The 27,607-nt window shown below is 40.9% G+C and overlaps 1 protein-coding gene across 1 annotated transcript; it reads left to right on the top strand.

The window, feature by feature from the left end:
• Positions 1-248: 248 nt before the first annotated feature.
• LOC115016158 (myocyte-specific enhancer factor 2D homolog) lies at positions 249-27,435 on the top strand. Its single transcript, XM_029443832.1, is given in 14 exon segments — positions 249-446; positions 8,827-9,226; positions 11,050-11,253; positions 11,979-12,116; positions 13,433-13,652; positions 14,000-14,056; positions 15,250-15,431; positions 16,447-16,476; positions 18,865-18,994; positions 19,308-19,503; positions 21,146-21,214; positions 22,409-22,459; positions 22,954-23,262; positions 23,264-27,435. Coding segments are annotated over 13 exon segments (1,791 nt in total). The 5' UTR covers positions 249-446; positions 8,827-9,172; the 3' UTR covers positions 23,415-27,435.
• The last annotated feature ends 172 nt before the right edge of the window (positions 27,436-27,607 follow it).

Raw genomic sequence — 27,607 nt, 5'->3', positions numbered from 1 at the left:
GGAAAGCAGGCAGGGCACAGTGGGGCTACAGTGACATTTTCCCCACATGCAAAATCATGCAAAAGGTAAATACTGAAGCGGAGGGATACAACCACTATTGCAGAACATGGCCGTCACCTCCGTCATGCCCTCTTGCAAAGACCAGCCCACTTTTGAGAAACCGCGCTCTGATTGGACGACAGGATCGCACGTCAGCTTCTTATTGGATTTCGAACGGGTCAATCACGGGCAATTTCAATGACGTCGATCGTACACTGGGTTCGCTGTATCGCCCGGGTGGACAGTATAGTTACTTCAACATTAAATGGAATAAAATCCCACGGATTCATGTAAACAGAGATGTCGCTTCAGCGTAATTAATTAATTATTCTTAATTAAGACTCTAAGACCTCTGGAGCGCGTACCGACAGGCCTACTTTCGTTTTTTTTATCAGCAATATCTCAGGGTAAGTGGAGTGATACATTTCCTTCCTGCGTCTTTTCTCCTCGCACAGAAGCAGACCTACTAGCTTTATTATTTAAATATAGCAAAGTAATTAAGCGTCAGTGTACTGATCTATATTACATGGAAGTATAGTCTTAATTTGAGTACAAAATGTCCGTAGTGTGATTTAAAGTAGTGCGTACTACAGCTCGCATAGCCGAGTTATATGGAGAGGAAGGTAATGGCTGTCGGTCGACTCGTAACTTGAAAATTGTGAAATGGCCCGTTTAGAGTAGCTCGTCCTTTGCTCTGCAAGTCAACCCCGGCTGTGGTGACTTAAATTATGGTATTTGGTTTGTTAAAAATTAGGAAGCGCTCTTTGATGGTGACATTAGCTTTCAACCTGTCAAATTACACCCTGTAGGGTACCCGTCTGTCTGTCTGCCTTCAGTGGGCCTCCATCTGTCATAATGTTTAGTAGGATACAGCCATGAGTCCTGCTCCCTCCTTAGAAAGAAACATTTTAACCTCGTGTTGACTTCTTATACCAGATCTAGCATGGCTAATAGGTTAATGACATTAAGGAGAAAACAGACTTACTTTTATAATCGGTCTATTGTTCAAAGCTGTTTATTCAGCTGCATTTTCCATCTTCACTTCCAATAGCCTCAAGAAAAATAAGATATTTTCCTGCACTGGTTTAAGTTTGTGTGTGACGTAAATTTGAGATTTTGTACAAAAGACACACTGATATTAATAATGCCAAAGGGCATTTGCATTGCTTTACTTGCTGTACGTCTGTTTTTCTACCATATACCATAAGAGCAACCCTAGTTAATTTAGGACACCGGTTATGGATTTAGCATGGGGCTGTATGTATTCAGTGCAATGTAAATCAGCAGCTATGATTGTCTGTGCCAAACCAGGATAGATACCAAAGCTGTTGGGGGAAAGAAATAGGCCAGTTTGACAGTGATATGTGTGCCACCCCTGCAGATGGACTCATATCAACTTCTAAAGGTAGTACAGTCCCAGTGATTGAGAGCATAGATGACACAGTTCAGCTATCAGTTCTGTACCAGCAGCATGTTTATTGTAATGTGTAAGTTAATGGGATTTGCTGTTTTTTGAATTTGCTGCTGAATCCTTATTTTTATAGTGGAAGCCAAGTTCTCAATGTCGCAAAGATTCAAATTTCTCTACTCTCCTCACAGCAGGATCGACAACTTGGCTGCCCCAAAACCTTGCTACAGTATCATCAACAAAAGTATTTTATGAAAATGGTTGAAATAAGAGCGTTGTTGAAACCTGCACTTCCTATGGGTAGGACTTTAAGCTGACAAAGCTGGGAGTGGTTGCCAAGATGAACAGAATTATATCAACTGAAGGTTTCTCAAAGTCTACACCAGCAATTCCTTAAGATTCAATTCATGTCTTGAATTGGGAGCATCATTCTTTTTCTTTCGGGAACAAGATGGACAGCTGATCAAACAATTAATGATATTTGTTGCATTAGCACAGAATGAAGTACACATTTTATGTAAAACTGAATGTTTTATTTCATTTTTAGTTTTGCAACGAAGTCAGATAGGAGAGACAAGAATGGAGATTATGATTTGAAATGGACATACAGTAGAAGTCTAAACAGAAAAGAAACACTTTAAATGTTCAGTATGCAGTAAATGCAGTGGCAACATCTTTCATTCCAAGTTTCCGTCCTCTTTTGTTGGTTGAAATACTTCAGGCGGGCCTATGAAGTTGTAATTTGTATTCTTAACTTCTCCGATTAACCAGGGTGATGAGATTTACTTTTCTTTTATCTCCTTTTGATTTTGTCAAGTGGAAGAAAAAGAACTCTGGGCGTTCATTGATTTGTCTGCTAATAGAAATTGTTTAGCAAGACATGAGGAGAAAATAATCCAAAGGCAAAATAGTTGAGTAAGACATGAAAACATGTTATTATAATTGTTTAATTCGGTATTATGCTTTGAGTTATGTTTTTTGATACCAGTCAACTCGTAATTTGTCTTACTAGTGCAGTGCCTGTTCGGGATGTGCTCGCGCCTCGAAGTGAGCCAATGCCCGCGTTTTCGTTAGCAACGCTACAGTGTACGCATCGTGAGTGTAAAAGCTCCCATGAAAACCTATGTCCTCAATAAAGTCAAAGCCCCATTAAATGTGTTTAATGAACGCGTTGGACGAAAGTCAAAGTTCAGAAGAAAGAAGAAAGAAAACATACAGAGACGTCTCATAGTGGCCGTTAGCCGACGTGGTCGCGCTGTTGAGTGGATTTTGCGTCTATTTGCACTTTTTTTACGACTTTGCACAGCCACTAACCAAAGTCCGACAGGGGTCACCGGGTTTCACATTTTTCTACAGAACTGCTGAGCTAAAAATACTTCACGCGTGGCACTGCACTCTCTCGGGTCCTCAGCAACACGCATGACAACCGTGAAGTATATCGGTCCGAGGGTGGCTGAGACACGCATACACTCACACACATTGTGTTTATTTTATTCTTTGCTTATTATAAAGAAGAGACATTGCACAACTCCAACATAAAAAAGGTATTTATACAGAACTGAAAATACTGTACGTTTCTAAAATTGTTGTTTGGTTCGGTATTTGTTCAAATAACAATATATCAATGTGATATTGTGCATAAAGCGGCAGCTTCATTCAAAGTACATGGAGTGTCGAGCTGACATTACGAGTTTGTTAGTCAATTAGTTGGTTGAAATGTAGTCAAACTGTTTGATAATGCAGTAATGACAAATCAAATGTTAGGATTCTTCTATTAGAAAGTAAACACATTTTTTGTGTCGTAAACTAAGACGTTTGAAGATGCTAACTATGGCTATTTTTCAATATTTTTTACTTGGCTCGTGTGATATGAATACATTAATCTGTTGTCACTACATGTTCCTTTTTATTGTCATGTTGAAGGTAACGAGACTATGAGTGAAAATCAACAATGTCCATCTTTGGTGAGTGGAGATTGAGCCATTGAGGCCGTCTTAAAACCCTGTCTGAGAGCTGAGGATGGGCGAACTCCACTGCAAGTCACGTTTGAGGCTCCGACCATTTATCTCAGGGCTTTGGCACATTTCATTGGCTAGCGCATAATCCGCTAAAGGTCACTACCACTAATTACACTGCTCCAAAACAGACAGATGCCTAGCCTGAGCTTGAGTGTGCTCTCCTTCATCAGAAGAATATTCAAGTGTTGCATAACCATCACTTGGAAGATTTGAATAACATGTGCGTGGCTCACCTTTTACCAGAGTGACCAAATGTGTGCCCTCTAAAGATGAGGCAAACCTGCTCTGCCCAAAAGTAATTAATTTTCCACTATTATACACTTTTATCTGGTGTCTTTGGATTGACTTGTAAGCTGTGTTTTCTGCTTCTTTTTTTTTTTTTGGCTCTCCGTATGTCACAGAGCGAGCTTGGTTTGGCTGGATGTAGGGCTCAGTTTTAGCCAAGCGGTGACCTCATTATCTTGGCGTTCAATCAGTCCTCCGGCCAGCTCCTAATTGAGCCATCAGCGCCTTATGGGGGAAGAGGAAGGATGAACGTGTCAATTACAGTAATGAGGGGGCAGCCATGCAAAGGGCAGTCAGGGAGAGGGAGGCTAGACAGAAGCCTTGCAGAGTCGCCCCATTCTGGTCAATTCACGGCTAATCAAAGATAATATTGTAGCTTGACAGTGGCAGAGCTAGCGGAGTCAGCAGGGAGGAGCAGTTTTTAATCATTTTTCCTTCTCGCAGTGAGATATTTCTCCATGTCTTGTTGTGCGACTTGTTTATAGTCTGTGGCTTGCTGTAGCTAATTAATGATGATGTCCAGAGCTGCAGATATATAATGTATGAAAAGGATCATGTAAGTGCAGCACAAACCACATTATACATGATTCTGTCTTTGGAGTATTGTGTTAGTTTTGCAAGCTGTCCAAATTAATTGGTAGTCTGTATATAATGTTCTTTGAAAAAGGACCTCATTAAGGGGGATTTAAACACTTTGACGGTCTCTTATCATTGCTGCATCACAGAACATATGTTTTGTATAATCATCTTGTAGCATTTGAATAAAAATGTACTGTTTTTAGAGGGTACTCGAGTAACCAAGTGGGTACCTGGAGATAATTGTGGGGTAGCTCATTTGAGTTTATTGATGCCATGATATACTGCTTTAACAATTAGTCATCGGTGGAAAATGTAATAATAGTTTTTATCAAGTAAGAATGCGAAAGATTCTCTTCTCAATGGTGATGATTTGCTGCTTTTCTCTCTGTAAATTGAATATGTTTGGGTTTACATTATGTTGTTTGTGTGATGATTGTGTTAATGCTGGCTATGCAACAAATTGCACGCCAAAAATAATAAAGATTACTTTACCTTGTATGACTCTAGGTCTAGACTTTTGAAATGTCGCATTGGGATCTGAGGCATGATGGACATTTGTCACTTTTGTAACAATATATTTAGACTCAAAATTAAATGTTTGTTTCTTGAAATTACTTTCAAAGTGACTTCCTCAAAGGTTTTGCCTAGTCTGATCAAATGTCCAAAACCCAAAGATATTTAGTTTACTATGACAAAGAGAGGCAGCACATCTTGCCATTCAAGAAACTGGAACCTGAAATTGTGTTTTTTATATTTTCACTATTTCTTTAAACTGGGGATTCGCTTTTTTCTCTCCCAAATGCCGTTTCTGATACATTAACTCAGGATATCTGCCGATATAGAGTAACTATCCGATAACAGTGTGAAAGTCTTTCTCTCAAAATGTAAATCTGTATAAATAGAAGTCATAGATATAATTAGAATTATTATTATAAGGTAACATGAGGCCAGGGATTGTCAAATAATGACAAACTGTATATAATGTGGACCGTTCACCTCACGGCCGACGCCTGATCCATTTAATAAGGTCAGTACTAGTCTGATAGCCAATCTGTGCAACTTTGGTGAAGAGTAGTTAGCAAGCAGGAAATGGATTGCTAAAAATAAGGTGGATTGAGAAGGCTGAAGTTTCATATGCTACCGTTGACGTAATACATGGCACTGATAAAATGACACTGAGATTTTTAGAGTTAAACTTGATATGCTGGATTTTATTACAACTTCTGATTAATTCTCAAGCTGGACGCTTCGAAGTGTTGAAATGTGGTTTTGTAAAGGCCCCATGTGCACTCCACTGGCGTTTTTAATTTTTCCGTCTGGCCTGACAACAATCCCACAGGAGAGCATGGAGGGTCAAGACTACAGGGAAAACTTAACACGTTTGCCACAGGGCTGAGCCTTTGTGTAGGAAGGAGCATGGGTTATAGGGAAGCTAATGTATTTATAAAATGTAAAAGTCTTGTTTGGACTGGAAAAGTCTTAATTTTCACCTCCAGATGTGCGGTTGCCCCATCGAACCAGTTCATATTACTCTACCTTGAATAAGGATATTAAACACATCATACTGAAGCAAAACATTTACAATAATGTCAAGCATTAACTCAAATAAAAGTATCAATAAGACATTTTGTTATGCACCAAACACCAAGGTAATTTCTTTGTAAGTGAATAACCTTGGCAACAAACGTTATTATGACAGTGGAAAGAAATGTACTGACAAGAATGGTCAGCAATTATTCTAACAATTATATTCCCCATTATTTGTTTTCTCAATAAAAAATAAAATGTGAAAAAAGCTCATTATTGTGTCCCAGAGTCCAAGGTGGGATCTTCAAATCAGAAAAGCAGGAAATCCTCACTTTTGAGAAGCTGAAACCATGTTTGGCATTTCTGCATGACAAATGAAATCATTAATCAATTATCAGAATAGCTGCCAATTCTTCTGTTGATCTACTAATTAATTGCTGATTAATCGAGCATTCCCTACAGCTCCAGGGAGCGCTCGATTTAACGCACCAGGGCAGCCATCCTAAATGCAAAGCATCAGCATCACACGCGAGCAAGTTTAAGTAACTGTCAGAATTGAGATTAGTATCTAGAATATTCTCTTGAATATTAAACCAAATTCCATCTGAATCTTGCCCCACAGCTTGTGACACCTGCAGTAAAACATGCAGGATTATCACTTTGGAAACAATTAATCATTTCAACTCCAACAGCGCGTGAGTAACACGACCAAGAGACTGTTTCTTTAGTCTCAAATATCTGTGACTCACGCAGACGTTCTCGAGGCTTCCTTATTCATCACTGGCTCATTATTTTAAGTTGTTATTCATGACTCGCAGACCTTCATGTCGAGGAGGATTTCATAGTATGTCCAATATAAAGAGTACCAGTGATTCAGCCTGCACATGTGTGAAGCCTTATAGTCGTCACTATGCTTGGATGCTATACAGCTTTTGGATTGACACTTAACCTACGCTGTGATCCACTTGACTTGGATTGTTTCCAAAAAATGTTCTTGAGAGTGTAAATAGGATCTAAAACAATCAATTCTATTGACATCAAAGTATTCAGTTCAAGTTTGATTTTGATATAGAGCCTTGTGGAGCAGCCTTGACGTTTTTATTATTCCTCTTAAAGGTCTTAAGATGCCGAGTCCTGTTCACTGACATGCTTTTTTAAAATTTTTTAATGTAGAGCTGATTTTCCTTCAAAGAATAAAAGCATAGATGTTTTCCGTGTTGCCACTGAACGGTCCTACAGGTGCTAAAGCATCATGCATGTAGAGAAACATGCTGACCTATTGTGTGTTCATACTGAGGACTTTTTACTAATCAATAATCTACTCAATCAATCATTAAACCGATTTGGTTTGTACGTCTAGAATCCAGATGTGTATTTCCACCGCCTTTTGATTGTGATGTTGTAGATCCATATGAATAACACATCTCTGCAGCTCCACCTGCTGAAGTGTAGTAGTGCGAGATACAACGCTAACTTCTCCTCACTTATGTGCGTTTCTCTTTGATAAGTCTTTTGCTTCTTTTATAGCAAAGGTTGAAATAAACCATCTCATTATACAGGTGCATTCCACCTGTGATTCTGCTGCAAAGTGTTTGCTACACAGATGCCCTGAGGTGTGTCTGTGACCCCCTGCTGTAAAAATCAGACAGCATCTCCGTTGTTCCAAGTTAATTTAGATGGATTGCTTTGTCATTTTATTTTTCACATGACATGATGTATTATTACTCTTGCAAGGATCCTGGAGGGGGCCTGGGAGTACGCCCATCCGGTCTACATGTGTTTTGTGGATCTGGAGAAGGCATATGACCGGGTCCCCCGGGTGATACTGTGGGAGGTGCTGCGGGAGTATGGGGTGAGGGGGTCACTTTTGAGGGCCATCCAATCCCTGTACGCCCAAAGCGAGAGTTGTGTCCGGATACTCGGCAGTAAGTCGGACTCGTTTCCCGTGAATGTTGGCCTCCGCCAGGGCTGCGCTTTATCACCAATCCTGTTCGTGATTTTCATGGATAGGATATCGAGGCGTAGTCGTGGAGGAGAGGGGTTGCAGTTCGGTGACCTGAGGATCTCATCGCTGCTCTTTGCAGATGATGTGGTCCTTATTGCATCATCTGTCTGTGACCTTCAACAGTCACTGGATCGGTTCGCAGCCGAGTGTGCAGCGGTTGGGATGAGGATCAGCGCCTCCAAATCTGGGGCCATGGCTCTCAGCAGGAAACCGGTGGATTGCCTACTCCGGGTAGGGAATGAGCCATTACCCCAAGTGAAGGAGTTCAAGTACCTCGGGGTCTTGTTCGCGAGTGAGGGGACAATGGAGTGAGAGATTGGCCGGAGAATCGGAGCAGCGGGGGCGGTATTACATTCACTTTACCGCACCGTTGTGACGAAAAGAGAGCTGAGCCAGAAGGCAAAGCTCTCGATCTTCCGGTTGATCTTCGTTCCTACCCTCACCTATGGTCATGAAGGCTGGGTCATGACCGAAAGAACGAGATCACGGCCGAAATGGGTTTTTCTCAGACGGGTGGCTGGCGTCTCTCTTAGAGATAGGGTGAGAAGCTCAGCCATCCGTGAGAGACTCGGAGTAGAGCCGCTGCTCCTTTACGTTGAAAGGAGCCAGTTGAGGTGGTTCGGGCATCTAGTAAGGATGCCACCTGGGCGCCTCCCTAGGGAGGTGTTCCAGGCACGTCCAGCTGGGAGGAGACCCCGGGGAAGACCCAGGACTCGGTGGAGAGATTATATCTCCTCACTGGCCTGGGAACGCCTCGGGATCCCTCAGTCGGAGCTGGCGGATGTGGCCCGGAGGAGGGAAGATTGGGGTTGCTTGCTGGAGCTGCTGCCCCCGCGACCCCATCCCGGATAAGTGGTAGACGATGGATGGATGGATGGATGATGTATTAATTTATGAATGCATGATCCGCATGAACTGATATCATCGCTTTATTTCCGTCTTGTTTTGATCTCTGTCTCTTGCAGGAGAGGAGGGACGTCGTCCTCATCACAGCTCTGCAGGGAAGTTTGTCACTTTTCACCCTGTTGAACAAACAATGAACTGAAGACGTCCACGCCACGACTTCACACATCTCCGCAGCACACGCTCTTCACGCTCGCCTCCTCGTCAGTTAAAGGAGTCGACAGCGTTGCCTCACCACACCTGGGCAGAGAAATGTGTGTGCGCGTGTATCCTCGGATGCATGACTGTATCTGAATGTTTTTTGGGCTGTAAGTAAGCGGTATTAGGCTGCACTTCCTCTCTCACCCTCCGAGAGGCGCTTCTCCACTTGACCGACTACGACATTTGTCTCCACAACTGCAAAGCATCATGGGTAGGAAAAAGATTCAGATCCAACGGATCACCGATGAAAGGAACAAACAGGTGAGTCTTAATGTAGCTTTCATCCGTTTCTCTTTTCTGTGGCCCGTTATTGTGAATGAAGCTGCAACCAACAAGTGTTTTGTTAATTGATTATTCATAATAAAGCTAATAATAAAAGACAATTCTTCTAATAATCTAAGACCATTTTTAGGCATTTATCATTTAAATATATTAAAAAAATATGGTCTTCATATTATAAAAATGGCCTCAGAGATTAAAAGAAAGCATATGTGCAGTTTACTGATGTCAAACTGTGGTTTTTGGTACTGTGGATTTTGTTATCTTTCACTACCAGCCCGAGGCGCCTGACACATTTTGGGAGAACTCAGCTGTCAGGAAATCATTCACAGATTTCTTTAATGAGTTTTTCTCATTTTTAAGCTGCTCTATTGTTTATTTGGCTTCATCGTTATTGTCTCCTTCAAATATACACGTCTGCTGCAGTGAGAGCTCTCAAATACTCTACAGCAGGAAGTCCTCTACAGTTAGCCTTTTTCAGCTCCATTTGTTGTTTAATTTTGTCCTCACAAGTCTTCACTGCATGAGGCTGCCACCACACTTCACAGTAGGGACGGTGTTGGATGAGTGATGAGATGAGTTTGGATTCTGCCAAACAAAGTGCTTTGTATCATCTGCTGGAGAGTTAAATAATGCTTTCATCACACCACAGAATATGTTGCCTCATGCTCTCAGTCCTCCACATGTTTGTTTTTCTTCTCAAATATAAGTACACTGTCATGCGTCTTGTCTTTTCTTTTGGTCTTCCTGCTCTGCAGCCGGAACTGCGTAAAACGCTGCATTGATTGTTGTTTGTTTAGATGGATCCACATACACAGCAGCTCCGTCTGAGTGGCTCTTGGTTTCCTCCCTAACCGACGTCTTTCTTTTTTTTTCCATCTCAACAAATGTATTATTAATCTAAAATATATGTAACTGTGGTAGACAAATAATCAAATATTTAATTGCTTTTGAATTCAAGCGCTAACTGCCCATCTCACCATTGAGTAATTGGTTAATGAGAAACCAGTGAAAAACGTGTAATGGCCGAATAGTTGGTCATCACGTCCTCTGTGTTTTTGACTTTGGCACTGAAGATGAACTTATTCTGCTGCCGATTCTTAAAATTCAAGTATATCAGTATATTCTTTTTATTTTCAGTAGTTAACAAATGTCAAAATTCTGAGCGTTTCCTTATAATACATATACCTGATTGTACGTGCATCGGATTGAATGATTAAAAAACATTTGGGAATGCTTATTGCTTAAAAGCCCATTTCTGATATATTATATTATTTCATTGTGCTTATAGTTAGTCATAAAAAGTCCACAAAAACAAGGATGCTTTGTTAGTGATGCTGAAAACTGACTCCACCGTGTTACAGCTCTGACAGGCAAAGAGCACCAAAAATACTATTTGTTGGATATGTTACCCAGCAGTGTCTGCCAGTCATGTGAATGCGTTGTTCCTCACACCTGAAAGAGTATTCTCATGTCAACAACTTCTTCTGAACTGTGACATTTCATTTCTTGATTTGGAAGTCGACATTTTTTGTGTGTGGATCACAGAAGACCTAAAATAATAATAATAATAATAATATGTATCTCAAAAGCAAGTGTTAACCCTGAGAAACGTGAGAGTCTGAAAAATAATGACAATAGAAAAGATTGTATAGAAGTGAAAGGAATAGACAAGAGGGGTAAAGTTTTACACAGAAAAAGTCAAGTTGTTTACTTGAGTTTATAATAAGGGGTGTGTACTCACAAACGCCCCTCTGCCCTGTTCACCCCCCCCCCCCCCTACTCTCTCTGCTGTTTTCTCTCAGGTGACATTCACAAAGCGAAAGTTTGGCTTGATGAAGAAAGCCTACGAGCTGAGCGTATTGTGTGACTGCGAGATCGCTCTGATCATCTTCAACCACGCGAACAAGCTGTTCCAGTACGCCAGTACTGACATGGACAAGGTCTTGCTCAAATACACAGAGTACAACGAGCCTCACGAGAGCCGGACCAATGCAGACATTATTGAGGTATCACATCAGCAGTGTTTGTGTCAGTGAGTTAGATGAAGTAAGATGGACATGTGTCATTGCTTGAGTTTTAGATCATCTAAGATCTTTTTAACATTTACATTATTTTAGATGGAAGGAAGGAAGATGTTAGCCTTAAACAGAGATAAGATGCCAATTGTTATTTATAGACTGCAAAGAACTTACAATTACTCTTTCATAACGCAGGATAGCTACCGATAGCTACCGATAGCTACCGGGTAAAACAGAAGCGCTATCCTCTGCCTGTGTTGGTTGCAACACGGTTGACTTACCCTGTGGCAGACAGCATTGCATACAGAAAGTGAGGCTTATAGGAAACCAATCTAAACGCCATTGATGTCATTATTCTACAGTCTTGCCGTTGTGCAATCAACATTTACTTCATAATGATGAGTTAAAGCAAAACACTCCTTAGTGCCACCTTGTAGCCTTTACACAAGAACAATAACTTTCGAGAAGCAGAACGAGAACACATACAAGGGCTTTTTAAGTAACTTGGTAAAATTGTAACCACCATTTGTATTAAAACCATTAAACCATTAAAACCATCCCTCAGGTGATGTGTCGGATACATATTTAATCAACATTTAGATGAATATAAGTGTCAGATCTGACTCTGTATTGGAGATCCCTACTAGTTTCATCCCGCACTAGTTTCAAGCAACTAAACTGACTGATTTTACTCTCCTCGCTTTCTTTCATAGACTTTGAGAAAGAAAGGCTTCAACGGTTGTGACAGTCCAGAGCCGGACGGTGAAGACTCTATCGACCAAAGTCCCCTAAATGATGACAAGTACCGTAAGACCACAGAGGACCTGGATGTTCTCTTCAAACGTTACGGAGTAAGTCATCTAGTATATTGTAATTACTCTTTAATTCTGCGACTGTAGACTACAAGCATTGGTTTGTTAATATTCTGTGTTTGGCTTGAGTGGCTACAGGAAACAGCGTCTGTGGTGAAGTTCCTGTAACTGGTTGTTTCACACTTTTCTTTCACTGGGTCATTTGCAGAAGACTAGAACCTTTAGATCCACATGGGAGACAACAGCTGTATAAACAGCCACTGTCATATGTGGCCATAGTACTTAAAGCACATTTCAAGAGGTTAAGGAGAGTGCATTATATTTATATACTAACTTAACTACCGTAATTTCCGGACTATAAGCCGCGACTTTTTCCCCATTTTTCGACCCTGCGGCTTGTATAACGGTGCGGCTTATCTATGGATTTTTACAGCTAACGGCCACTAGGGGAATTCCTAAATCTATGGATTTTACAGGTTACAGTCCACCGGATGCCGGGAAAGAGCGCGCAAAAGTAGCGAGTGGTACGAGAGACAGACGGACATTACGAGAGCGAGACAGTTTGTGAGACACCCTCATTATGGAAAAAAAAACGTAGAAATGCATATATATTTATTTCGAGGAGTCTTATTTTGTTAAATATGCTTTTATGTTGATACTCCTGAAACCGGCAGCTTTCTGGGGGTTCGCGCCACTTTTTCGGGAGACGGAAAGAAGGATATGCTGAAGAGAGGGGTGCATGTCCAAAAACCCCGACTGTGGAGTTACCGTATGATGATGACTTTCTTGTGTTTCTTCTGTTTCAACGGTAATTTATGGACAAATTAAGGAAAACACCAACGGTCAGAGACAATAAATGCTGATTGAACAGGCAGAAGTTCTCCATCGTTATTTCCTGGTTCTACGCAACACAACGCATCGTGGTGTCAGCTACAGACCGGCTACATACACATCAGTCAATTTAGCGTCTGCTGGCTTATAGTCAGGTGCGGCTTATAGTCCGAAAACTACGGTAATACTCTCTTCACACATCAGAGTGTTTTGTTTCAGCCTCAACGACAACCTTTTCTGTCTGTTACTTCTTCCCGGACCTATGTGTACTGCATTTGTTTTCAGAAAACCTTTACTGTTACTACTTTATGCCGATGATACTCACTCAATTCGGAGACACAGAGTAACGGGGACTTTGGTGATCAAACGCGTGCGGGCTTAATCGTCCATTTTGCTGAGCTAGAACAAAAATAAACTCTGATGTTTGTGTCGCTCACCTGTACTTCGACGCTACATCGTCTTGGAGCAGTGAGCAGTTTGTCGCACGATGAAGACTAAAAGATAAATTCTCTCCTCCCGCTCAGCAGCAGTCTACGGCTCCGTCCCAGACGTTCTCCATGCCAGTCACAGTCCAGGCGTCCAATCAAAGCACACTGCAGTTCAGTAACCCTGGCAACGCACTGGTAACTACCTCCTATGTAACCTCATCATCGCTCACGGATACCCACCTCCTGTCGCCACAGCAACCGGCTCTCCAGAGAAATACGGTGTCTCCTGGGTTGCCACAGCGACCAGCCAGTGCAGGTGAGCGAGTGTCGTCAGTAGATTTAGAAATATCAGCAGAAAGAGACTGTAGACATGTTTACTTTATTCAGGATGTGTTGTTTCTGTTATCTGCTCTTTCATGGCCCTGATCTGGATGTTGTTTGTAGTTTCTTATCGTTAAGTGCGTGCGGTGTATAAATATATATAAATATTTTATATTTATTTCAGTTGATAATTTGTATTAAATGTTTAGAGTTTGTTGAAATTGAAAGCTCATTGTTGACTGATTTGATTTAGTCATAAATAATAATAACATAACTGTAAAACTTGAAACTTTTTAGTGTTTTGATTCTTTAATTCAGATTCTTTTCATCCTTTTTCAATAGGTGCTCTTCTTGGAGGCGAGCTGAATAATTCAAATGGAGGATGCCCAAGTCCAGTCCGTGAGTTCTCTACTCTTCTGCCATATTTGTTCAGCTCCTGAGTTTGGTTAATGCTTCTTTATTATCTGGTCTGTATTAGAATATTTATCACAAATCCTTTCCAAGGTTCCTCTTCTCCTCTTCTCCTCTTCTTCTCTCCTCTTTTCTTCTCCTCTCCTCCTCTTCTCTCCTCCTCTTCTCCTCTCCTTTTCTCCTCTCCTCCTCTTCTCTTCTCCTCTCCTTTTATTCTCTCCTCTTCTCTCTCCTCCTCTCCTTTTCTCCTCTCCTCCTCTCTCCTCTCCTTTTCTCCTCTCCTCCTCTTCTCCTCTCCTTCTCTCTCTCCTCTCCTTTTCTCCTCTCCTCTTCTTCTTCTCCTCTCCTTCTCTCCTCTCCTCTTCTCCTCTCCTTTTCTCCTCTCCTCTCTCTTTCTCTCTCCTCTTCTCCTCTCCTTTTCCTCTCCTCTCCTCTTCTCCTCTCCTTTTCTCCTCTCCTCCTCTCCTTTCTCCTCTCCTCCTCTTCTCCTCTCCTTTTCTCCTCTCCTCCTCCTTCTCTCTCTTCTCTCCTTCTCCTCTCCTCCTCCTCCTCCTCCTCCTCCTCTCCTCCTCTCTCCTCTCCTTTCTCCTCTCCTCCTTTCTCCTCTCCTCCTTTTCTCCTCTCCTCCTTTTCTCCTCTGTGATTGACCCTTGGAGGGATGAGGGGATGCCACCCGTCACATCAACAGAAATGAATGGGGATTCCCAGCAGCTTTAAATATCACATTTTAACATTACAGCACATCATGGTCCTTTTTAATTTTTCTCAGTTCTTTCAGTTTGCGTGGTAAAATGTTTTTGTATTCTTAATATAAATCTGACATTTCAAGTCAAAATAAAACGGCATATTTATTATTTGAGAAAAGACGGCTCGTGTTTCGCCCGTTAAATGCTTTTAATGCGAAGCTGTAGGAAATGTTTGCTTATATTGTGATAGTGATTATTTAAATGAAAATCTTCAAGATCGTTACTTTAATAGATTCGACTTTTACACAGATTAGGTGACGTTTGCTTTTACAAGCAGCTTTATTCTGTCTCAGAAAAGAATAACAGTTTTTAAAAGAAAGCTGTGGAGGCTTATTTTAACTCTGAGTGCCCGCAGTGCCCGCACCCCGCTGTCAGTATTCACCTGTTTGATTTTCCTATTGATTTCTGTCCATTCGCACCTCTTTCTCCCTGCAGCTAATGGATACACCAGTGCCAGGGCCTCCCCAGGCCTCCTCACTGTTTCCAACGGCAACAGTCTTGGGAAAGTAGTTCCGGCCAAGTCTCCACCCCCACCTCCGAGCCCCCAGATGGTCAACAGCCGCAAGCCAGACCTCCGAGTCATCACCTCACAGGGCGGGAAGAGCCTCATGCAGATGGTGAGCTTATCCAAGCCGAACTTGTGCTGTCTGGCCTTTTTGTTAACGCGCGTTGTCACCTGGGATAATACAAAGTAAGAATCTTACAAACAATAAGAAAACCAAGACGCCTCAAACCCAGAACCTTTGTGAGGGGATACGAGGGGATAGACTTTATCTTCATTCTGTCTCAGAAAAGTACGCCTTCACTGGCCAATGAATGAAATGGAAAACTATACACAAACATTGGGAATTTATATATTTATATTATAACAATTTATATTGTTTGTATAGAAGATAAACAGTCCGTTAGAGGCCGTCTGCCATCATTTTTGTGTTTTTTAGCAAACTCTCGGCTCTCAACATCTCATTATTTACTCTGGCAAAGTTAGTAAAGTCTCGGATGAATCAGCTAACTCCCACTGACACACTGGTGAGGTTTCTCATAACCTTTCAAACTAAACATGCACCCACGTTAACTTATGGCTTCAACTTATGGCTACAACAAACATGGTCCATTTAATAGGAGCTTTTGATCTTATCGCACAAAACTTCCGAAGCAGTTTGCCCAATACAAATTTACATTTTTTAAACTTTAAACCTGCAATATTTATATATTTACAGTAGATCACATGACTTCTTGTATGCGAAACGGGTCCGACCAACAGACTAACGGTCTATCCGCTTTTGTCATCTGTCACTGTACACAGACAGACACAAGTAGAAACTAGCAGGTGAACGTAGTGAAGCATGTTGGAGCCAGATATTATCCCTCTGGACTGTGGAAACAGTAGAAAACTGTCGAAGAAGATCTTGTGATGTGACTAAAAGCTGCAGAACTGCTACTAAATGGACCGTATGGTTAGAGTTAACTCATTGCACCTTCTATGATTTCACGTCCTACACATGTAACAATTAGCATGCATTGATTTATTTCATAGGTAACTTAATGTTATTTGTGTCTTTTATTTTAATTGCTCTATTTACTTCTAGTTATACAAATGAATCAAACTCTCTCTGTTGCCACCTTTTGCAGACAGAGGATGAGCTGGAATTGGTAAACGAGGTGATTTCCCTCACGTCAGTCACTCGCATGGGTCGATGGCCATCGACTGTCCGCACATTATTAGCATGGTTACAATACTGTAGAGTTTCTTATTGTTTTGTTCTTGCTCCACTGAAATATTTTGGGATGGTCTTGAGCTTGTCGCTCCCACCTGACTGCATGTGGTTCAGGGCTCATGGTCGTGTTGTTGGATCACAGTCTTCGCAGTGATAATCTAGAAAGACATAAAGTAATCTTTAAGTAAGATTTGAGTGATCGTGTCGGTTCTGAACCAGGCTCATTTACTTCATCATATGGTAACACTGAAGCATGGGTGTCTCATCACGTTGAGGTGCGACGCACCGCAGAGCATGTTCCCCATTTGCTGACACTCATTTTCACCTTCGACTAAAATGGTCAATTAGACACAAACTGGCGTTACACTAAAGGCATTTCACTCCTCAGTCACGTCTTTTATATGTAAAGCATCTGCAACACAAACTTAACTTTTAAAGTGTTTAATACTTCAGCAATCTTTTAGTTGCATTTATTTTCAAATCAAATGAACGTGTTGAAAGGATTAGTTAAGTCATTTCAACAGAAACTTAATTCTCAAAGAAGATTTCCTGCTTTTCTGTTTTATATCATATTAAACTGAATATCTTTAGGCGTAGTGTTAGGTGTAGCCCTAATGTAAAAATATATAAAACAATATATACAGCAGAACATTTTTTTAAAATATAGGTTAAACTAACTTCTTATGAAAGCTGCCATCCTGTGAAACACATTTTAATTCAAGCTGAATTTACTCCAAGAGGGATGGTGGCTGCTGCTGATTGTCACCCTCCTTTTTATAATTCCACTCAAAGTTGACAGGCAAGAATCTCATTTCCAGAGGATAGTGATTCATTTTCATCACTCTCACCCTGCCGCCCCTCCTCACCTCTTCACAAAGGCAGTTAATTGAATCTGGCCCCCTCTTCTCTCTGGTCCATCTCCTCTCTCTCTCTCGTTCTCTCGCTCTAACTGTAAATTCATCCAATGTTTCCTCTCAGGATGATCTGCATTCACAAGGTCTCACTATTCAGAAGAGTCATTTCAGACCAGAATTATTGCATCTTTGACTTTTTGAATGCAGACCTTTATTATTATTTCTCTCTCACAAAAGACCTCAGTTTCCTTTTATCTGCGTTATAATTCATCTGAACCAGACTCCAGAGCGTCGCTCTGCATCAGAGATTTGTGTGTGTCAGCGCAGGTAGATGATAATAAAACCTCTTGGTAACTCTTTCACAGATTTAGCAGCATGTCTGTTGCACTTGTGTTAGAGAAACTGGATGTTTAGTCACTTAAATGACTGACTTAGTGTACAAACACTGAGCCAGCAGCAGGCGTGACAACCCTGTTCTCTAAAAAAGGAATGATTGAAACAGAATGCAGAATGCAACCAAGCAACGTACTGTAAGGCCTGCAGTGACATCCACTGGAGAAACTCCAGATGAGCTGCAGATTCAGTTAAAAGTCAAAGAAGAGTCGGGCTCCAATAGTTGAAGATAACTTCCAGTGCTCGTTTTAATTTGCACGCACAACTGCACCGTTATAATTTATTACTGCAAGTCTGTGAAAATGTATTCTGAAATGTTGTAAATCTCAAAAGACTTGTATATAAAATACAGCGTGTAGTGTTTCAACAGTATTGTATAAAAGCTGAATATCTACAGCTGTTAGAACAATTAGTTAATTAGTCGACTGAAAAATAAGCAACCCTAAAGAGTAAAATTATAAAGTTGTGTATATATGATGAGAAATGTCTGGTTCATGTATTCTAGATGTATTCTAGATAGAAATTATGGATTTTTGTTTAAAAATAGTACATAAGTAGTGAATATGACACTTTCGCTATATAAGTTAAATTGTGTTTTAATGACTTAATATGAAGTCTTGTAAGGAAGTAAACCCACGAGGCGCCCTTGTGGCCTTCGTGTTGAAGCACAGACTATGAACTGTAACATCCCTGGTTAGTGTCTTTCCTCTAATTTCCTGTCATCTCTCACTGTCTCTATCTAATGAACGCATAAATGGCACAAAATAATCCTTATAAAAACCCCTCACGCTGTTGCATAATTATATCTGATGGTTAAATAAATTGCCTTTAATGTATCACGTCTGTTTATGGCCCACTCAAGACAAGGAAACCGTCTTTTGATGCATGACATTAAGAACCTTCTGAGAGTAAATCCACTCGACTGAGATTTACTTGACTCGGTGCATCATTATGAATCCAGACATACGCACATCGTCATTTCCAGCATGTTGGAATTTACATTATCGGAATAAGTGTTTTAGCATGAGGCCACATGTGAACGTTGCTTCTGCTGCGACTAACACGTCGCTGTCTTCTTCTGGCAGAACGCCCAGCGGCTGGCAGCAGGAGTCCAGGCGGCACAAAGCCTCAGCACACCGGTGGTCTCCGTGGCCACGCCGAGCCTCCAGGCACACGGGCTGCCGTTCTCCGCCATGCCAACAGCGTACAACACAGGTGACCTGAGCACACGGGAGAGAAAATATCCTTTTAGTTAAGAAGAAAAGCAACAAGCAGTACTGTTAAAAATATCTCCTTGTTCCTTTCGACCAAACCATGTTGTAGCTGTTGTTAACTTTAACTTAACGTATCGTACGTTATCAAAATAAACACTGCCAGGTGTCGATATATAAATCCTGGATATATTATTTTCCAGTGTTCAGTAAATAAAGATTCAAAACAAATTTAAAACCGACATAATTAAAAATGTATCCCAAGTAACGACATACAAAAATGTTGTAGTGACCTTTTTAATCCTGTGTCCTCTCAGAGTACCAGCTGACCCCTGCAGACATCACTGCTTTACACGCTCTGGCGTCACCTGGCGGCTTGTTGCCAACCAGTGTGTCGACATGGCAACAGCAGCAGGTTGTTTCCCAGCAACAACAGCAGCAGCAGCAGCAGCAACAGCAAGCACAGCAACAACAGCAGCAACAACTTAGTCTTGCATCCCTCAGCAACTTGGTGTAAGTCTTCTCTTCATCTTCTCACCGCGCTGCGTCTTTCTTTCAAATCTTGTTTCCTAAAAGCTCCTCCGTCACTCAAATCCAGCGTCGGGGTGATGATGGCGGTTGACGTATTTATGGTGTGAGCATGTAAGCACTCAGTCTACTGACAACCCTCATAACACTGAAATACTTTACTACTGACCTTCACAGTCAGCTTGCATGATATCCATACCATGACCTTTTATATGCAAGCAATTCACATTCCTTTTTAGTGAATTGGTCTTTCGCCAGCATCTCACCATCTCAGCCTCTTCATAACATCAACCTGAATATCTGGTATTCAGTTTTTCTGGAGTTGATGCACTTCAGCAGTGTAACACAATACACCGTCTCAAAGATCCTTTATTAGTAACAGCAGAATTAATTGCTTATTATTAAATCTAAGTCTTTTGTTAATGGCTTACCCTTTTAGGATTCTAAATGTGACAACACAAAAGTGGTCATTACTAATTCTTTATAGATCAGATACAATCCATTAATATGTTTTAACCAGTAGTTTATTACTCTTTTTCTCTTTTCAAGGCAACATTTTCTTCTCCTTTGTGACCTGCGGTTTAGTATATTTTGTCAAGCACCTGAGTATTTCTGCCTGGATGCGCACACACTTGGTTCCTCATTAATTATGTCATTGTTTACTTATTCATTTGGAGAGGAAAAAAGTACAAGTTGTATAACATATAAATCAATAAATGCACAAATGTATCCTTCTAATGATAAATCAGCCCTTTTAACTATTCTTCATTTAAAGCTTCAATTCAATTAAACTCTGATTTATTTACCTGCTAAAGTATATTTACATTTACTAAATGACTAATGGCTTTAATTGCTAAACATTTAAAATGTATATTTTTGAAATTAAGAACATAATTTTATATCCGTGCATAATGCCAGAATTACAGGAAATAACTGAAGTGCTCATGTTATTGTACGAGTAGTGCCCTGTACTGGCAGTCACGTCCCCGTCAGTGACTGAAACGTGATTTATCTCCTCGTTCTTATCTAGACGTTAAATTAATATCAGCTTTCATTTAAAGGTATTTTAATAAAGATGTAAAGTTGAAGAGATACTGGATTATCTGTGAAAGTTAAATGTGTGACACACTCAGTAGTACAGGTCATTAAGGGTCCCAATTATAAACGTGGGACTTGCGTTAAGTCACATCTAAGTAATGAGTGTGGAGACGAAACATTGAACATAGTTTCAGTGTCCTGATGTGTACGAATCCTCATATTTGGGAGAAACACGTACACACTTTTGTGTATTGACCTTGGCGTCCCAGTTAGAAGCCTTACTGCAAACACAACTTTCAGTGTCAAATTCAGAATTAAAACTTTTTCAAAAGAGAAGAAATGTCCACGGTCCTCTTCTGGCAACTTTAAAAATAAAAAAAATCAGATAGCTACTATACATGGGGAAATTCTAAACGCTTGTACGTGTTAAAATGCAGCTGGATTAACAATCCACGCATAGCGGCACAAACAGTCTTCTTCAGAGTGATTCTTCCAGTGTGACGGGAGCTGAACGCTGCAGGGTTGGAGTTTTGTCTCTGGTAGCATGAACACCAGATCCTTGAAGTGTGTTCTCTCCTCTTGTCCACAGCATGTGGGGCGTGGACAAACAGAGCAGCGAGCTGTCTAGCCAGGTGTCCAGTCTGGCTGCCAATCTGAGGTGAACAGCCACTGCTAGTGTGTGCGTGTGTGAAATGTCATGACCTTGTCTGTAGGGGGGTTTTGTACTCCACTCTACATATAAAAAGGGCTTCTGTCCAAACAAATACAGTGAATGTTGCAGACATACATTTATTTTATTAATAAAAATAATAGTTGTGTGTGTATATATATATGTAATTAATAGTAGTAGTAAATATATGATGCTTACTGTGCTATGAGCTGATCTGTGCATATTAACTCGTTAATTAATTCAATTAATATTTAAGCTGTTTTTTGTATATAAACTGTAAATCCATCAATCACTACAACATGATGCGTTTTATAAGTATTGTTACTTTTATTTAGCTAGCAGCACACATATCGAAAATGTGATGCAGTAAAAAAATCCACAGCCAAAAGTAATTATACAATTGTAATACTGCAGCAAATGTTAATTATGTTTATGGTGTGCATTCAATATTACTTGTAAGTCTCGGCTTTGAGAAATCCAATTTCTTCATATTATTATTTTTTGCATATATAGTCTTCATCACCCACACGTACGCTGTTCTCTGAGGACCTAACACATGCAAGAGCGGAAGCCCAGCACCTAAAATTATGAAATGCTGCAAATACCAAAATGCATACAAAAGGCAAAAACATAAAGAGTAATTAAAGAACCAATGCAAATATAAAAACTAAAAAAGCTTCAATATTGGGCTGACTTTTCCCTCCTGTGTTCCTTCTCCTGCTGCACATTAGTTTGAGTATTTGCATTCTTTAGGGCGCATTTTTATTTGAAAAAAGAATCCTTAATTTAACCATGAAAAGTACCTTAATGGAGGGGAGAAACCCTGCCCTTGTTTCTTTGTATGCATCTATTCTTGTATGCATTTTTCGTGTCACCGTACAAACTCTGTAATAAGGCAACATTTCCAAAAAGCATCTAACACATTTATTACTGTGTAAATGCTCCAGTCACTGTGTTTGTAGATCAGAAAATAAGATTTCATGTCTGGATTTTTATGTGTGCTGGAACAAAAATTCAGCAGATTAGGGTCTTTGTATTTCTGATGCTAAGACATTAATAACATTATTGCTGTTGTTGAAGAAACTTTGCTCGCAATAATGTTTCGCCCTTTTCTCCACACATGCCTTCTAATCCACCTCTTCCCTTTGGTTTGGGCTCCAACATCTTGTTTTCTCCCCACAGTGTTGGCTCTCCGTCCAACCTGCTCTTGGGTAGAGATGAGTGGTTGGGCCGGTACTGTATCACAATTCCTTTCTCCTGTGTGTCTGTGCGCTTCTGGCTGGCTCCCCCTAAGCATGTCTGCTGCTGTCTGCAGTCAAACAGGAAATTAAACCTAGTTCCGGTTTCCACCATGTTCTCTAACCCGATTATTATTTTTCTGTTTATCATCTGTATTTTCTTCACATCATAGCTGACTCACTGCGAACCACCCTGTCACACGAATCATTCATGCTTCATGGGCTGTTGTGTTGATCTCTTGGGAGCAGTGTGTGTGGTGGGGGGGGGGGTTACTTCTGCTCAGAATTGATTGAATAATCGAGTGTGGCTTTTCCCTGTTGGTGCTGTGCCTTGTAATGTGGGTTTATGTCTTGACACGAGTGACCTTCCAGTTTCTCATATGCCTTCTGTCACGTAGCTAACCATTTGTATGTTTTGTTTTCTCGCCTTTCCTCTTTGTTCCTTATCTTCCATTATCTTCTCTCTGTCCTCCGTGCCCCTGCTCTCAGGCCTGTGGCACATATACCTCAAGGCGCCATGCTGACCGTCAACACAAACCCCAGCGTGAGCATCAAGTCGGAGCCCGTCTCGCCCGGCCGGGATCGCAGCACCCCTTGCCCTCCTCCATCTTCCACCACGCCGTCCTCAACCTCAGGTGGAGCCATCCTGACCGCTCCGCCACAGTATCCGGGCTCCCTGCTGTGCCTGGAGCCGCCGACCGGCCGCTCGCCCGCAGACAGCATCAGCAGCAACGCCAGCTCCTTCGAAGGCAGCGATCGCGATGACACCGGTACAGCTGGCGGCGGAGGTGCAGGTGGCAGGCGGCGGCGGAGCTGGTGCCACAGGAAGCGTCGGCCCCGGCAGCCGCCCTGACTTCAGCCCCTCGGCCGAGCTCCTCAGGGCGTCGAACGAACCAGAGCAGGAGGGAGGAAACATCAAGCGCATGAGATTGGACACCTGGGTCACATAGAGTGGCGCGCCACACCTCTCTGCACCCACAGTGAAGTTTTGGTGTCACTTAAACACCCACAACACACACCCACACTCATCCTTAAACCTCCACTGCCCGACCCCACTGCCATGTGACACTATCATCACACGTCTGCCTCTGTCCGAAATTATACAACTCAGCTGCGTCACCCAGACTTATGAGGCTTTGCCAAAAAAAACATCAAAATATATTTGTAAGAATCCTTTGGGGATCACGCTCTGAGTGAGGAGAGGATGACTTAGTGCTCAGCTGGATAATATGTCCCGTGTAGATCCGTGAATAAGGGGACAGTAGACTTTTAAAGCCTTTTTGCTTGAATGGACTCCGTATAGTAATTTTTTTCTTTTGGTAGAAATGAGGTGTTTTTTGCAATATGACAAAACCATAAAAACATTTATCTTTCACATGGTTTCACCTTCATGTATTCACATAGACATTGTTCACAGTGGCTTGTCGACATTATGGGACTTGTATGACTCGCCACTTCCTGCTCTTTGACATCCAATGTCGCTTGAATCGTGTGCTGTCCATTCTTCCATAAGTCACTCTTGGATAGAACTTAATCTGGACACGTTTGAGGACTGAGCATCGATCTGGCACTGAGCAAACAGACTCAAACAAGGTCTTCTAGGTGAAGATACTTCACCACGAATGCTTCTTTACGCTGCCACATTTCCCAACCTCGTACACTCAGGCAGGCCCGAGCCCTCAGGTGGAGCCGAGCACCTTGCCAGAGTGCCAATATCACCCTCTTCTCAACAACAGAAAAATGCCAAATGCCTCTCGCACACCGTGCAGGGACACTGACGAATCTTCACTGGCACTGTCACGGACACGAGAACTAAAAACTGTTGATACTTTGAATTCGCCGTCACTTTCTCCTCAGACGGGATGCTCCTCCCGTCCTCTCGCCTCATCTCCTCTGGAACTTGGATGGAAATTGTCGCACCAGAAATCCAGCCAGCCACTCTGCTTATTACCAGGAGTAGATGCCATCCAGTTAAATGCATAGTATGAGTTTTTGCCTCTCTGGTGGCTTTTCTTTGGGTAGGGAAAGTATTTGGGTCTTTCAGTCAAAGTGTTCTTTATCTGTTGGTATTTTAAAAACAAAAAAACAAAAAAAAACAGTTTTGAAGGTCCGTTAGTTGTCCAGAAGTAGGAATTCTGACTTTGTATAAAAATCCCTCCTTATACAAAAGCTTTGATGTCCTCTTTAGCTCTCGCTAGCTCTCCTTAGCTCTTTGCCGTGTTTCAAAAAGTGAAAGGAAAAAGACATTTTCTATATTTCTACCGCTTCAGTTAGCGACAAAGTGAAATAGCTTTTCAGCTTCAACGACGTGTATGTACATATGACTATATTTGCATAGACTTTGCTAGGTATCCCTAAAAACAAGCAATGTGTTGATTCTCAGTGGATCTGTTTGCATATATGAGTGTGAATTTGATATGTTTCGAGCTACGGTGCAGGGCTTTCGCCAGACTAGGTAGTGCTGGTGGATTGCACTTGTTTCAGTAATACTATTTTATGCTAGTGTTGATGGTGTGTGCACTTTCTGTCTCACTCACAGAGGCCTGCTTGGTTGTGGTGTCATCATATTCTCCTACTGCACATCTTTAAAAACCCACGCTCAAAGTCAAATTGTCCATAACCACCTGAACATGAAACCATTAGGACACTGCCATTCACTTAGAGCGTAGTTAAGAGATGAAACGCACTTCTTTGACTCATAGTTTGATTGACAGAATCTTTTCCACATTAAGAAGACACAGATTATGCCTTTTTTCACCTTGAAATTAAGTCAAGAAATTGGCTACCAAGTGCTGTGTTTGTAGTTTAATTGTATGTTTTCTAGTTTAGTTGGAACCATTTTGTGTGTGTGTGTGTGTGTGTGTGTGTGTGTGTGTGTGTGTGTGTGTGTGTGTGTGTGTGTGTGTGTGTGTGTGTGTGTGTGTGTGTGTGTGTGGCCTACAAATAGAGAGTTTCTTTTATTTTCCTTGAGGCGATGCTCACAGTGCAGACTGGCCTGTCAGCGGTTTGTTGACTGTTAATTATCTTCCTGAACAATCCTACACTGATTAAATCAGTGTAGGTGAAGTGCAGGAAGTAGACGCGGCAGCTTTTATGAATTGATGCCGTTTGGTGCGATTATTCACAGCCCACAGCAGAGAGTGTGTTTGTAACCGACACTGTGGGTTTGTGGCGAGTGTGCGGAAAAAAACATCATCGTGCTGTGTGACCTTTTCACGACAGTGTTGTTGATGTTTTCCCTGATCAGTTCATTGTCCGTCCCTCATTCGACAGCGTTGTGGGTCGCTTTTAACTCATAGCTAATATCAGGTTAGTACTGTTTTCTTCTGTCAATCATCAATTTACCATCCAACACTTTCAATGAACTCGTGTTGGAAATAAATTTGCCTCTTAAAACGTTAAAGAAGTAGCCTACTTCTACATTTTGGGGAAACTCACTTATTCGCTTTCTTGCTGAGAGTTAAATGCTGCGTTCAGGTCATATTGATTAGACCATGACTACGAGCAACCTTCATCTCAAATTATTATTAGACTATTTTTCAGAAAATCCGCAAAAGACCGTTTGAATTAATGCACACCCATTTAATATTATGCAAATATTATGAGTTGGGTGCACTGCTGCAAATACATAACACAGTAGTAATCGGGGCTACTTTAAATTGAGCGGGGGAAACCCTTTCGGAATAATGTATGAACATCCCCAAATCGGAATAAAGCATAAAGTTCCCAAGACTTCCTTTTTACACTTGTTGTATGTATTAAACAAGCGAGATTAAAGGTGTCAATTAGTTAGATTGTTGCTCGGAGGCTTGTGCTTGTTTGTTTTTTTAACCGCTAGACAGAGCCATGCTAGCTGTTTCCAGTCTTTGTGCTAAGCTAAGCTAACCGGCTGTAGCTTCCACGTTACCGGACAGACACGAGCGTGGCGTCGAACTCTCTGCAAGAAAGCGAATAAGCGTATTTCCCAAAATGTCGAACTTTCTTTTAAGGATCAAACGTATGAGCAGTACCAGCATCCAGGCAGAGCTAATAGGTCATTTCCATTTTTACAAAAACTAATTTCAATGGAAACTCTTTGTGTTTGTGGGCGCTGATGGTTGACTGAAATGTGACACCACACCGATTTGGCTTCCTGCCTCATGCAGGTTTGTTCATGTACAAAAAGGTTCTCTGTCCAATCTCGCAGCTTAGTCACAAGACAATCTATATATGAGAAATGAAAACTTGCACCCCTGTTATTTGTTGTGTACAATGTTTTTTAGAATCTCACTATTTTTGAATTAATTTGTGCTGGTGACAGTTCCATTGTCTATTATTATGATGATGTTATTATGGAGCTTTTATTTTATTGCTATTTTGTGTAGGATAGTTTTTATTTTCTCTTATCATAAACATATAGTACTGGTTTCCTTTTTTTTTTTTTAAACAACTTGCTGAAAATTGCACGATCAGTTATTGTGGTATTAGCAAATGCAATGAAGGAAATGCCAGATAAATGCTGCAATTTTAATTAAGATATAGAATATATTTATAAAAACGGGAAACAACTGAAATTAGTCATTCATGAAATTTGAAAAAAAATGTAAATGCATGGGATACAGGTAACAACAAAACGTATGTTACGTACTGTAATGATAAAGGACTTGCATCACAAATGAGTTTTTAAACAACTCAGAATAATGTAGCATATGAAATACTAAAGATGAAATTTATAGCTAATATATTGTGTTGAGCTAGTCTGCTTTGGGTTTTTGTTGTAAAGAAAATATTTCTTTTTGTTTTTTGAGAATGATATACAATTTGTGTATATTTTCATATACAAAGTATGCACTGATATGTTATTGAAATTCTATACCGCTTTTACAAAAAGTGTTTGTTGTACCAAAGTATCCAAGTCCCTTGAAACCTTACCCTTTTTGCGTATGTTTTACCGTATTTTATATATTAAATAGACAAACTGAGTGAAATGAATTTGACTTTGTGGTTTTATTTTTCTGTTGACTGTGTGATGATGTAAAAGTGCCTCCTCAGTAATTCATAAAGACTATATCAGGAACATGTTAAATCTCCAGAAATCTTTCTAAATTTACTGAAAATGTAATTTGGTGCATTAGTGTTTGTCCTCTTTTCAGTTTATCATTGG

This window comes from Cottoperca gobio, chromosome 11 (genome assembly GCF_900634415.1).
Source record: "Cottoperca gobio chromosome 11, fCotGob3.1, whole genome shotgun sequence".
NCBI classification, from domain to species: Eukaryota; Metazoa; Chordata; class Actinopteri; order Perciformes; family Bovichtidae; genus Cottoperca; species Cottoperca gobio.
This window is presented reverse-complemented; position numbering and strand designations above follow the sequence as displayed.